The sequence below is a fragment of the Nothobranchius furzeri genome, chromosome 2, assembly GCF_043380555.1.
Source record: "Nothobranchius furzeri strain GRZ-AD chromosome 2, NfurGRZ-RIMD1, whole genome shotgun sequence".
Classification (NCBI taxonomy): Eukaryota; Metazoa; Chordata; class Actinopteri; order Cyprinodontiformes; family Nothobranchiidae; genus Nothobranchius; species Nothobranchius furzeri.
This window is the reverse complement of record NC_091742.1, coordinates 82,664,492-82,678,726: the sequence shown is the minus strand read 5'-3', so window position 1 is coordinate 82,678,726 and position 14,235 is coordinate 82,664,492. Positions and strand designations below refer to the sequence as shown.

Below are 14,235 nucleotides of genomic sequence, written 5' to 3'. Positions count from 1 at the left end.
CCATGTATCAAAACAAACAAGTCCGCAATGACGAGTCATACACAGTAAGCCAATGAGTACATAAGTACATTTCAATGTAATACTGAGTTGTTGGTCATTGAAAAAGTAGCTTGCGATATTTTTAGAGACTATTTACTTCTAATTCACCATTAGCATTGGTCGCTCAATGTTAGCCTCTTAACCACTACACCTTCTTAACCTGGTATTAGAGTAAAACAAAAAGAGGCGGTGGCTTTTTAAGTGTATAAGAAATAACTTCTGGGTCCTTCATTTTACAGGCTAACACTCTTTCCGTAACACTGCTGCTTTTGGCTGGCTGGTGTAGAGTTACAGATGCTGGTGCAGCGGAGTTTGCAGGCACAGGCTTGGCAACCCCATGGGCTCAATTATGATTGATTCTGGAACCCGGAAGTTTGGAGAAGAAACTTAAACAATGACCACAATCCTCATCAACCCTTTTAAAATGAGAAAAACTGACAACCGCCCAGCCAGCTGAGAAAGAATTTTGTTTCAATGTAACCTTCATGCCTAAATGATTGAGACATTAGACTGTGATTATTTCACTGTACAGTTCTTACTTACTGCACCTTTAATTCAATCATTTGATTTGAACACTTTATCTGTTTTCAGAATAAAAAAAACACCAATGTAGCGTCACTTTTTATAGCGTAATGACTGCATATTTAATTATGACCAATAAGATGTGATGATTTCATATAAATATGAAATATCAACCTGATTGATCTTTGAATGTTTAACCAGAAGAGCTTAGGATTTTTTGCTTGTTCAGGGACCATAAACACACTTAGTATTAATTCAGGCAGATTCAAGTATATAGTTAAAAGGAATTTTATTCTTTTCTAAACTAATGATTATTCATGACAAGCTATGAATAATGGTATGTGATTGACTGTATATGCGGTGATGTGAGTTGTAGGTGGTGTGGTGTAAAGTAGATGTGTGTCAGAACCTTAGTATCTGAAAAAACTTGTGAATTTTGGGTGTAAAAGAATTTGTTGTCTGCTATAAACTAGTGAGTTTATTAATAAAACAAATGCAATCTGTTGTGTCTACAAACCCTGATCGGACACCCCCGGTCAGATCCGGAATGCCAGGAAGTCGGGTGGACCTCAAGGCACCGAAGTTCGTAGAATAACCGCAGTGAGTGCGACCAGTCCGGTCTCGAGTTGTCTCCAGGTCACAACAGGCAGGAAGGTTCATTGTGTCTAAAACGGGTGTGCTCTTAAAATCCATCTTTTAAGTTGTTTTAAAATCATAAACATCTTTCTATTTGGTGAAAAAATAAAGTTTATCACACTTTTCAGTGTTTGAATGACTCTCAGATGTTATAATTGGTCTTTAGCTGTTGTAACGTGAGGAAATATGGGTTTTCTGTCACAAAGGTGGTGTTGGACTCAGCTGGGTCAAAGCTCGGTCGCTGAGAACTTTCACCCACAGATTAAGACCTGAACGCCAGCGAGTCTGGGAGGAAACCATAACATCTGCCACCTGCAGCTTCCTGCCAGAAGATGTTGTTCCCATAGAAGATGTTGTTCCCATAAAAGTAGTCATAACAAGTCTTAAAACTTTGTTTCTTGATTTTAATGTTAGAATAACCATTATCATTTTGCTCATTATAAATGTGTTTAATCAAATGAATGGTTCTTATGCTTTGGGTAATTATAATGGATTAATGAAGCCATTCTTAAATAATGTTTGAGGATGTTTGTTACTGACCTTCACACACACTCAAGCACACACACCCACACACAGATTCTCACAGTAAACTCCAAACACATTTGCTGACGCACACGTTTGCTTTGAGAAGAGAAAGGTTTTTGGTAAGTTTCAGTCTTATGATTTCAGTTCGTGTTTGACTACGAAAGAGAGAGGACCTGAGAGCCAAAGGGGGGCAGAGCCGGTTGGCTCGTTTCTTCCCCCCTTTCACGCTGTTCCTGTCAGCCAGACAGAATAGCTGAATCGCAAATTCTAACGCAGACTCATTACCGAGTCTTTGATTTCTGAGTGAATTAACTTAAGAAAGCGCATCGACAAAACGCTTTACCATCAACGTGTACCGAGGGCAACTCTGGACCGGTTCCGTTCGACACCTACGTCTCTCCTGTCAGCCGTTGGTGTCATCTGGATGAACCACCACCATCCTCCACGGCCCGGATCTGAAAGAGGGTCCACAAGAGTTCGGTGAGACAGAGCACGGTGTTTAGCGTTTGATGCAGTTCTCTGATAAGACCTAAGTTTATCCAAACCATCACTTCACTCAGACACCTGTTTCTTCCTGAAGCAAAATCAGACTCACACACGCATTCATATCACAACATTCTCAATCTTCATAAATTCACCACAAGGTCTATTTGATCATATCAACTGTTAAAGATTGTCCCACAAGTTGCCAATGTTGATTGTTATTTCCTGTTTGTCAATTTCAAAATCATTACTTTAATTTGAAGAATTAAAACTTTTAATTGTCAAACTGGTTTCCTCATTGAACTGAAACACAGACACACAGATATTATCGTCAGTTTATCGATGAAAACAACCTTTGAGTCTTCTTAGCAATATAAAATTTGGTTATTGATTTATCAAAAATTAATATTCCGAATTAATACGTAGCATGGTTCCTCTTTCATAAAAGAGCATAAAACCACAACGCTACAATAGGGCTGAGCTAAACCAGTTTCTCCTTACACTGTGCAAAAAGTCAGCTTCAACAAAAAGCTAGAAAATTTCTGTCATGTGACGTCGTGACGTAGGAGGGGCAAAACAGCGGAGACTTACTATTCTCACGGCATTAGCATAAAGCTCACAAAAGTATTGAAATCCGTCAAAATGGTAAAAGTTTGTGTTTGTGGAGGTTGTTCCAACTCCTGTCTGTCTGGACATCGAGTTCATCAATTTTCTTTGAGAACAAACCCGGTATTTCGAGCATGGGTGGGGTTTGACTGTGTGTGCTAGCTCCGTACTATGTGGCGCGCATTTTCGTGAGGATGACTCCTATGGCGTCAGATGGGTGCCAAAACCTGTGCACGCATTTTCCACGTGCACGGGTTTTGGCACCCATCTGACGCCATAGACTACAATGAAAGTGATTTGAGTGAGCAAAAGATGGGTTTCAAAAGCAAGGATAAGGTCAGGCTGAAGCCCACCACAGTACCGTCAGTACACAGCAGAGGCAGTCGACAGTGGTAGGGACAACAAGGAGGTGAGACGGTGTCCACAACAATGGCTACTCCTGGGTAGAGCCGCAGCAGATCCAAGACTCCACGAGGAACTGCTGCTCGGAAACTTGAAGTTTCTCTGGTGATTATTACTTTTACATCTACACATTTGCTTCTGATATATTGTAGTAATATGGAAGTGTGATTTTGGTCAACATGTGTAACTGCGTGTCCAGACTGTCCACACACAGAGCAGCAGGGGCAGGGAAGAGGGAGGATCAGACTCGACAGACACACAGCAGAGCGCATGTGGGCGGAGGGAGACGAGAGGGACTGAGGAGGAGGAAAAAGGCGAGTGAGAGAGAGAAGAGTGAGACGAAGACGATGAGAAAATGAGCAACAGCAGTAGGAAAGACGAGATTTCTTAAAGTATTCAGTTAATAAATTGATATAAATGATAAATATTTGATATATTGCATTTTTTACATTTGTAAATCATTTTACATATAGTTTTGCATTAGTTTTGGTGATAAATATACTTTACGCAAAGAAAATCTGAGGAGCCACATGGGAGCCGAAAGAGCCAGCTCTTTTTGGTGAGCTGAGCCGAAAGAAGCGGCTCTCTAAAAAGAGCCGGAATTCCCATCATTAGTAGGACATGTCTGGTGAATAAAGACAAAATGTTAGCACCCAAAAGTTAAAGAAAAGACAGAGGAAATGTGGGCGAATTCTTCCAACAATTCTGGCGACATCTCCCGGTAAAGCTCTGTGTGAACAGCCAAGCGAACGACTTCTCCCTCCTACGTCACTTCCAGTTTTTTTACCAGAAGGTGCTGTTTTTCAAGCAGGTCATGAGAAACCCACTAGGAGGCACCAAAGCACGCTTTAATAATTTGAACTCAGTCATAATTACATTCAAAACACATCTTATATAGGTCAAGGTATCCAAAAATGCTTAGATGAGTTTAAAGTGGAAAATGGTTCTTAAGTAGCCATGTGGCTGTGTCAGCTGGCAGTGTGCCAACGGGTTGAGGAGGCTGGTTCCGAATTGGCCACTTCAGAGTTCCGCTAGAAACGGACTAACTCAGGAAGTGACTCTTGTTTTAACAATCCACTTGTTAGGATTTCTACCAATCAGAATTTGACATGTTTGAACCTTTACCAAACATCCCTCAGATAGCCACACCTTCCAGATACAAGCTGTTCTAGTTCTGTGAATAAAGAATCTTTAAACTTTATGCGAGATGACCTTAACCTTAATTTGCATCTAATGAACATTGTGTATGAGTGTAGATAATGATTAACTTGTTAAATCAAACAGTGCTGATCATGAGATATAAATGGCTCATTGTACGAACAATATTTATTTCAACTTCACTGAATTAGGCACAGATTATTCAATAATTTCATATAACATCTTGTTCATTCACCCATATGATTATTTAACTTATGAGTTGTAAAAGTTCACTTTTCAGTCAGTGTGGAATCCAGCAGTCTGAGATAAGAGGACAGCCTTTGTTTGGAGACCTAGGTTGACAATCTTGTCTCCATGGACTGCCGACAAGCACTGCAGAATCTTCTGGGTGTTAGAAGATAGAATAGAAAATCCACCTAGATAGTGGAATTAGTTCTGTAGATGAGGGGTCACTATGTAGGTCAATATACAGGTCAAAATTGACCCTTTCTGGACATTACACCAATAAACATTTGATTTAGATTTTTATTCTCCATTTAGCAAATAAAATGTGCGCCTGACTGTGAAAATTAAAATGAAGTATGAATAAAAAGTCACAGAATTCACACTTATTGCATCATATAGTGATGTCATCCAAGTCCCCGCTCCTGTAGACCTCACTAACAGGGCGGATGGTGAGCGGTGACTTGTTGCTACCATTCTCATTCATTTCTGGGTTGAAAAAAGGAAACATGGCTTCCGTGAACCGGAACTCTGTGAAGGAGAAGATGTGCGACTTGTTGACAGCGTCGTAAAAAGACACCATCCCGTCCTCGTAATCCAGAAAGACCCCGACGACCTGTGGCCTCTGAGACAGACACAGCAGCTCCGCCTGACCCGCACAGGCTCGGTACTCCATGGCTCTCCTCAGACAAATGGCCCAGTACCCGTCCTCCGGACTCAGGGTCACCAATCCCTTCCTGTTGATGGACTCTCGGGCTACCCCTAAATCCCACGCCGTCTTGTCTCCAACACAAACCTCCCAGTAGTGTCTGCCTGAGGTGACACTCTGCAAAGGAAGAAGGTTTCAAGTCAGGATGACCAACAGAAACACATCAGAGGGGAGGAGATGAAGGACACATCCTTACCTTCAGAGCAAGGACACACGGAGCTTTGTCGAAACGTTCAGGAGCATTCATTACATTTTGTTCAACTTCTCCATCCTGGACTTGTTTCCCGTCTTCTGACAGGATAAGCCAGGGGTTGGCAGTCCTGGGGTCCAGACGAATGTCAACTGTAATGTAAAATTACATTATTCCTTATTTCTCTAATTAAATCTGGAACACGTGTAAATTAAATCACTATTCCTAGCACTGGCAAAGGTTTTAATCTCTGTTTTTTTTTTTTTTTTTTACCAAAAATATTTGAAACCATTATCTCCCAGGGCTGCAAATGTTGGAGTTTCCGAACAGTTTCTAGCATGAGTCACGTGGCATAGCGGGAATTTTAAAAAGAAAAAAATAAATGTAGTGAAACTAGAAATGTCTGAAACTATCGACCAATATATGCAACATCGAAAATGGTCCGTTAACTGCAGGGTGTGCGTTGGTGGGGGTGGGGGTGGGGGACGTTGTTTACGGACAGATTCAGTAACTTCAAAGACTTTACCTGTTAAATAGCTGGATGAACTACTGGTATGCACCAGAAAAGAGTCCCGGTACGCTGAAAGGTAAAATTTAAAAGTGTCCATAAAGAGTATTGGTGTATACCAGCCCACTTAACCTCTTGAAACCTGAACTTGTATTTGGTGTGATGTGAAATAAAATTAATTAAAAATATTGACAGGTTTCCTAGAAAAACAGAAGTAAAATATATTTTCAACTTTAATTCAATATCAAATGTTTCTAAATAATACAAAAAGGTTTAAGTTGAAGAGAATAAAATATTCTAGTGCAAGAGGCCAATGTTTATATCTGTGGACGCAGGCCTCAGGAGGTTAAAGCACTGCATATAGGACAGATGTGACATTAATTACCTAAGATGATATAGGTTCTTTTATGGGGAGGACCCCCACATACGGTGTCAGTTTATATAAGAAATTGGGACTATATCGGATATCGGTAAAGGAGCTGATATCGCCTAATGGAGCATCCTTCTGAGGTTCGAAACTGGTGAAACTAAATTCTGGAGGCAAAAAAGGGACGGACATGACAACAAATAAATAAAGATAAGTTGCAAACGGATTAATATCCTCAAAAATCATATGTTTGTTTGCAGTTTTAATTGAAGGAAAAGTGCCAATTTAGTGGGATTTTGACAGAAAATCAGCATTTCTTTCTTTTCCTGACCATCTTTAGTCTCCAACAGTTGCAGCTCAAGAGGCAGAAATGAAAACAAACTCTGGAAGTAAAATTATTTTAGGAAATGTCATTTGAGCATTTATTTTTAACTCATTACATAAAATTTCAAGTTAATCAAAGTGGATTTTAACATTCTTTTATTTTGTAACCCCATACAGAGACTGCTTCATTAAACAATTATGAGACAACAACATAACAGAATATTTTTACCTGCATACTGTTGGATCTTCTCATGTTCTAGAAAAGAACAAGATTACATGAATAAAACATATTTATCCTTATGTCAGTTTTATCTTCATGCTTTAACTTCCTTACCAAGAAAAATACAACCAACCATGTTTCAATTGTTCTAAATTTTGGCATTTAAAAAAATATTATTTGGTGTAATCCATCCGTCCGTCCGTCTAAACCAGTTCATCCTCAGTAGGGTCTTTGGGAGCTGGTGTCTCTTTCTCTAGCAGATATCTGGCAAGGGATGGGGGACACCCTGGGCAGGTCTCCAGTACATCACAGGGACAACCACTCACACACTCACACCTAGGGACAATTTAAATCTCTAATTAAACAAAATTCCATGTTTTTGCCTGTGGGAGGACACCAGAGTGCCTGGAGAAATCCCACACTGAAAGCCTTTAGCTGGGATTCGAACCTCCAACCTTCTTGTTGTTAGACACCTGTGTCGACATACAGTCTATTTGGGACAATCTGGGTTATAAAAAAATAAGGTATAAATAATGTAAAATGAATATGAAAAAAATAAATAAAAATGATGTAAGTATTCAAACATCCCCGTATATCTTAGATTTTGTTTTTAGTTTAGAAGTTTTTATTTTCAGTTAAGTTTTGTGCGTAAACAACATTTAAGGACTAAATTATGCTCTACAAAGCAGCTGACCTGCTGGTTAAAGTTGTCTTTAACATTATGTTTGTCCCCCAGAGGCTGACCTTGACTGGAAAGCTTTTTCAGTTTTGATTGGAGCTTCTCCCGAATATCAGCCACCGCTCGCCTTATGGTTCCCAAACTCGTGTCTGAGTGGACGAAGAGGTCGGAGCAGGGTCTAACAGATGGAGGCGAGGCGGCAGCTGGAAAACTCTGACAAAGTCAAAGAGGAGAGAAGAGACTTGTTTTAACCTAAAAACATTTAGACATAAGGTTGGTTTATGCTTGACGCGTCCGCGAGGTCCGCACGGCTCCGCGCGGCGAAATTGCGTCATTTTAACAACCACGCCCTTCCACCGCATCTCTGCAAGGCCCAAAATTTCCGCAACGCGCACCTAGGAAAATTTCTAACCACGCGGACGGTCAAACGCGGAAAAACATAGCGGACTGGCAAGAACTAGTATGGCAGAGGTTCGTAAAAACAGACATTTGTATGATTCAGCTCTCAGAGATCACCGTGATCAACATGTTGTTTATAATTCTTGGAGAGAAATAGCTCGCACTGTCGGAAAAGACGAGGACGCTGTTATAAATGCTGGGTTGCCATGCTGTAAACAGTGATTTTTACTTCTACTATGGTGTAGTGTTGGATGCATGCTGAAGAGCTCCATGCTGCCCCGCTCAGTTTGGGAGAATATTGGCTCACCGCAGAGACGAGCCGCACGAACCATAAACGCTGCGAGTTGTGAAGCGCGTTCCATCCGCGAGCCGCATCACTGCGCGGAAAGTGAATGCTTCAAGCATAAACCAAGCTTTAAGCTCCACATCAGTCTGCTGTGACTGTTGGTGACACAAAAACGAGAGAAAACATTTTTGTATTTGTCAAAAATGGCAATTAAATTGTGACTTTTGCATGACGTCTCTGCAACAGCTCGGTAGATTATCTTGTTGCATTTGTTCTTGGTGTCTTCACTTGGCCACAACTGATCATTTTATTTTAAATTCCATCATGGCACGAATGTCACGTTCTTCTTTTTGTCTCCAAGCAGGCACAACTTCAACACCACCAACGTTTGCTTAAGTTATCCCACTTTCAGACACTTTCAGGAAATTGAGAACTCACAATTGTTTCAAGACAGTTTAGAAATATCTTTGTAAATAATCACTAATAACAGTCACAGCCCAGAAAGGGTTATCTGTTCCCAACCTCCTGACCTGGACAACATGGAGGTGATCCTCTGAGTGAAAAAGCTGCTCCAGATGACTCTGTCTCCTCTGCAGCTCTGTGATTTCCTGCTCCAGCTCCTCCACGAGCCTCTGGGCTCTCTGTTCTGCCACTGCCTGCTTCCTCTGGATTGTCTCCACCAGATTGGCCTGGATTTCCTCGATGCTGCGAAGCACAGCGGAGAAAACCTCCTTGCTTTCCTCAATGTCCCTCTTTGAGTTCTCCTGCAGGTGTGTGAGTAAAGAAAGATTGGTCCAAGTCCTGCAAGTTTTAGTGAAATTACTTTAGGCATCGACTCACTTTGCTTAGCTCAACTTTCAGTTTGATCTCCTTCACTTTCTGCTCTCTATCCTGGATCATCTGATGAATTTTTGTCTTTGTTCTTTTCATCTGGGCCTGAATATTGGAGCAAAAACAAAACAAAACCTCACATTGAATTTATAAAAGGATATGGAGCAATAAAAAAGAGGGGTGATGGACCAGACCTTCTTCAGCTGGCTCTCCCGCTCCACTGGGAGGGTGTCGTGACCACAGTGGTCCGTTTCAGTGCATAGGACACACACACACGTCTGGTCACTCCTGCAGAACAGCTCCAGGAGCCTCTGGTGCTGCCTGCACATCCTGTTCTCCAGCATGGCCACCGGCTCCACCAGCTTGTGAAGTTTCAAGGTGGCGACTCTCAGGTGAGGCTCCAGGTGGCTCTCGCAGAACGAGGTCAGACACACGAGGCAGGACTTCAGAGCCTTACTTTGCTTTCCCACGCACACATCACATCGTATGTTCTCCTCCATCACGCCATTCTGCCTTCTTGCTCTGATCTGCTCCGACATCTCTTTGGCGAAAGAGTTTTCACAAAGTTCAGGGCGAGCGTTGAACTCGGTGTGACATTTGGGACAGGTGAGGCTGTTGTCCCAGTGCGACGTGATGCAGGTGAGGCAGAAGCTGTGGCCGCAGGGGATGGAGACTGGCTCGGAGAAAACATCCTGACAGATGCAGCACTGAAACTGCGCCTCTGACAAAAGAAGGCTGCTGGAGATCATGACCTCAGAACTAAAGCAGAAACATCAGTGTGACTTACACCAGTAAACAGGAAAGTGTTTGTTCAAGGCCTTTCATGAGCAAAATCATTCCTGAAGAAATCCGAAAGTAAATACTGTCCAGCAGTACGACATCAACATTTTTCAATGAAGTCCGAAGGCGAACTTAGATTGAGTTTTGTAATATTCTAAAAGGACGTAAAAGTGTAAGTGTATGAATCATCAAGATCAAAAGAAATGTTAAAGCTGCTGTCAATGACTCACTGGGATCAGCAAAAACAAGTGGGTCATTAAAGTAACCATGGTAACCACGCTTATTAAGGTACCACCATTGGTCTTTTAAGGTCACTAAGATTACCACTAATGGTTTGTTAAGGTCACCATGGTAACCTGTGTGACTCATTTGGATCAATGTAATAATTGCGCTACAGCATGTGGTTACACCAATGGCTCCTTAAGGTCACTATGGTAATCACAGCTTGCAATTTATGACCAGCATAGTAACCGTCGATTGCTAAATTAAGGTTACTATGGAAACAAATAGGGGCTTATTAAGGTCACCACTAATGGATCATTATGGTCACCATGGTAACCTTGAATGGCTCTTTAGGGTCACCATAGTAACCACTGATAAATCACTATGGTATTGACCAATAGTACTTAAGGTCACTATGGTAACCAGCACTGAATCATTAGAATCACCACGGTAACCACAAACAGTTCCTTAAGGTCAACGCAGAACTTTGAACAGTAAAAAAAACACAATTCCCTGTCAGATGAAAAAAACATATCTGAGGTGAAACATGATGGACACCTGTTGGAATTTGGGGGAGTATACTCTGCACTGATTGAGGATGGGGGGTTGAGAGGAATTTTTAGGTGCAACCCTCTGGTTCAGGGGTGGGTCCTTAACTCATCTATCTCTGTCGCCCAGGCTGGACACTCCACGTTAAAAAAATCATCTTTGTGTGTAAAGTTATCAAAATGGTAATTTAGACACTTGGTGTTTAGTGTTCGAGCCACAGCAGTTTGCTTTATTATCCAAGAGGCACCAGTAGAGCGCAGAAATACATTATTTGTCCTCAGTGTGGTCTTTATAAGGATCTACAGAAGGATTTTTTAAAGATTCCCACTGACCAAAGTCTACTTTCAAGGTCACGAGTCCTGGACTTTACTCTCGGTTTCAGTTGGTTGAAACACAGACTCAGAAAACACTAAAGAATAAACACAAACCCGCTCCTCCTTTCCTTCCTTAAGTGCCTCGTGATTTTTATTTTGAGAAGCGCTATAGAAATGATATTTTCTTCTTCTTCTTCTTCTTCTACTGCTCCATTTTAACCCCAGACTGGACAAAAACAACAGACTTCATGATTCCTCTCTACATTACTCTTTTGGTGGACAAAAGATAAAATCTGATGAACACACACACACACACGCGCACACACACTAACACACACACACACACACACACACACACACACACACACACACACACACACACACACACACACACACACACACACACAAGTATTTAGTTCTGTCAAAAGACTGAAACATGAAACACTCTATATTTACACGGGGTCCTACCTTGTCCCTGAATGTGAACGGTGACCTCGATGAGAGCAAAGGCAAACACTGGCATTGTGATAGAGAAGCCAAAGTCCTCCCCACTCAGTTGTACACCACTCCCTGTGGGATTTTTTTTTTTTTTTTTTTTTTTGCATGCCGTTCCAGGATCGGAGGAGTATTGTGTGGGTCAGGAGCAGAAACTGATTTGTTTAGTTAACTATTTCCTCTTGTGATCTGCATTTTAACAGAACAAGGATACTAAACCTCATGAGGCAGGACAAGTTAACATTTGATTTTGCAGAAAAGAAACCATAGAAACTTAATACTCTAATCATATGTTACAAGCAACATTTATCAGCTTCCTTCTTGTTGCTGCAGACCAGTACAATTCGAGCACTAATGGAGACAATTAAAATGAACACGAGAGCATCACCCTCTTGTGGTAATGGCAGGATATGACAACAACACATATGAGTAATTAATCTAAGAGCGAATGAGATATTATTTATTTACTTTTGAAAAACCTCTTTTTGCTAATTTTAGGGGAAAACTGCCATGGTCCAATCCCACTCGTTCAGAATCTTCTTTAGAGTCATAGAACCTAATGGTCGCTGATGTAACACCACCCAGATGCTGTCAAAAACTGTAAAAACACGTTAATTTTCATCTTTTGCCCATTGCTAGTAGTAATCTTTGTTTGTATAGCACCTTTCGTAGGCACAAGCCACAAAGTGCTTCTCAACATTGTAAACATTTTAAACAATAAATAAATAGAATAAAATAAAAAAGAGTGAATAAAAACATATCATATAAGGCCAAGAACACACAGAAAACGTAACTGCCCACAAAAAACTAGACGAATGCCCGAACAAACAAATGAGTATGGTTCGCTCTTGAACTCAACAGTCAGTTACACACAGAGCAGTGGGTAGATCATTCCAGAGCTTAGGGGCTACAGCTTTGAAGGAATGGTCACTCCTAGGGTGAAAGTAAGTGTGAGGAACTCTAAGCAAATTAATAATAATAATAATGCATAGGTTTTATATTGTGCTTTTAACCACTGCTCAAAGACGCTTTACAATCAGAGAGAAGGACACAGTAAAATAAATTAACAAGCTTTAAACGCTTGATTAATCAGGTAAGTTTTCAGGAGTTTTTTGAATTTATGAAGTGAGTCAGCAGTACGAATGTGTTGGGGGAGAGAGTTCCATATGGTGGGAGCAGCCACAGAGAAAGCTCTGTCCCCAATGGTGCGATGTTTTGAAGTTATTGTGTGAGAGCGGAGATTGGAGGCAGAATATCTAAGACAACGGGAAGGGCGGTGGAGACGCAGAAGGTCAGATAGATAACAAGGGGCAAGATTATTGAGGGCCTTGTAGGTGACGAGTAAGATCTTGAACTGAATGGGAAGCCAGTGAAGGCTTTTTAGGACCGGGGTTATGTGATCTCTCTTGTTGGTGTGAGTGAGGAGCCGTGCAGTGGCGGTTCTGCATGGAATTACTCCCCGGGCGAGGCCTCATTACTCAAAACTGCAATCATGGGTAAGACTGCCGACCTGACTGCTGTCCAGAAGGCCATCATTGACACCCTCAAGCAAGAGGGTAAGACACAGAAAGAAATTTCTGAACAAATAGGCTGTTCCCAGAGTGCTGTATCAAGGCACCTCAGTGGGAAGTCTGTGGGAAGGAAAAGGTGTGGCAGAAAACGCTACACAACGAGAAGAGGTGACCGGACCCTGAGGAAGATTGTGGAGAAGGACCAATTCCAGACCTTGGGGAACCTGCGGAAGCAGTGGACTGAGTCTGGAGTAGAGACATCTAGAGCCACCGTGTACAGGCGTGTGCAGGAAATGGGCTACAGGTGCCGCATTCCCCAGGTCAAGCCACTTTTGAACCAGAAACAGCGGCAGAAGCGCCTGACCTGGGCTACAGAGAAGCAGCACTGGACTGTTGCTCAGCTTTTTTCGGATGAAAGCAAATTTTGCATGTCATTCGGAAATCAAGGTGCCAGAGTCTGGAGGAAGACTGGGCAGAGGGAAATGCCAAAATGCCTGAAGTCCAGTGTCAAGTACCCACAGTCAGTGATGGTCTGGGGCGCCATGTCAGCTGCTGGTGTTAGTCCACTGTGTTTTATCAATGGCAGGGTCAATGCAGCTAGCTATCAGGATATTTTGGAGCACTTCATGCTTCCATCTGCTGAAAAACTTTATGGAGATGAAGATTTAATTTTTTAGCACAGCCTGGCACCTGCTCACAGTGCCAAAACCACTAGTAAATGGTTCACTGGCTATGATATTACTGTGGTCAGTTGGTCTGCCAACTCTCCTGACCTGAACCCCATAGAGAATCTGTGGGATATTGTGAAGAGAAAGTTGAGAGACGCAAGACCCAACACTCTGGATGAGCTTAAGGCCGCTATCGAAGGCATCCTGGGCCTCCATAACACCTCAGCAGTGCCACAGCACATTGAAGCAGTCATTTCTGCAAAAGGATTCCTGACCAAGTATTGAGTGCATAACTGAACATAATTATTTGAAGGTTGACTTTTTTGCATTACAAACACTTTTCTTTTATTGGTCGGATGAAATATGCTAATTGAGATAGGAATTTTGGGTTTTCATGGGCTGTACGCCAAAATCATCAATTTTAGAAACAATAAAAGGCTTGAACTACTTCAGTTGTGTGTAATGAATCTAATATATATGAAAGTCTAATGTTTATCAGTGCATTACAGACAAAAATGAACTTTATCACTATATGCTAAGTTTTTGAGAAGGACCTGTATGTGGTTCCCGACCTTTTTTGACTCGTGGAC

At 41.7% G+C, this 14,235-nt stretch overlaps 1 protein-coding gene across 2 annotated transcripts; it reads right to left on the bottom strand.

Annotated features, from left to right (window-relative positions):
- Nucleotides 1-4,511: 4,511 nt before the first annotated feature.
- LOC107376943 (E3 ubiquitin-protein ligase TRIM39) lies at nt 4,512-11,534 on the bottom strand. Of its 2 annotated transcripts, XM_054747419.1 has the most exons (9): nt 11,440-11,518; nt 11,086-11,298; nt 9,301-9,865; nt 9,116-9,211; nt 8,806-9,039; nt 7,656-7,803; nt 6,921-6,947; nt 5,499-5,644; nt 4,512-5,419 (listed from the first exon to the last, which is right to left on the bottom strand). In XM_054747419.1, exons 3-9 carry the CDS (start codon nt 9,853-9,855, stop codon nt 4,988-4,990), a joined length of 1,638 nt encoding a protein of 545 aa, XP_054603394.1. In that variant the 5' UTR covers nt 9,856-9,865; nt 11,086-11,298; nt 11,440-11,518; the 3' UTR covers nt 4,512-4,987. The 2 variants fall into 2 exon arrangements, with proteins under 2 accessions (XP_054603394.1, XP_015801768.3); XM_015946282.3 differs by lacking the exon at nt 11,086-11,298 and having other exon boundaries at nt 11,440-11,534.
- Nucleotides 11,535-14,235: the final 2,701 nt, after the last annotated feature.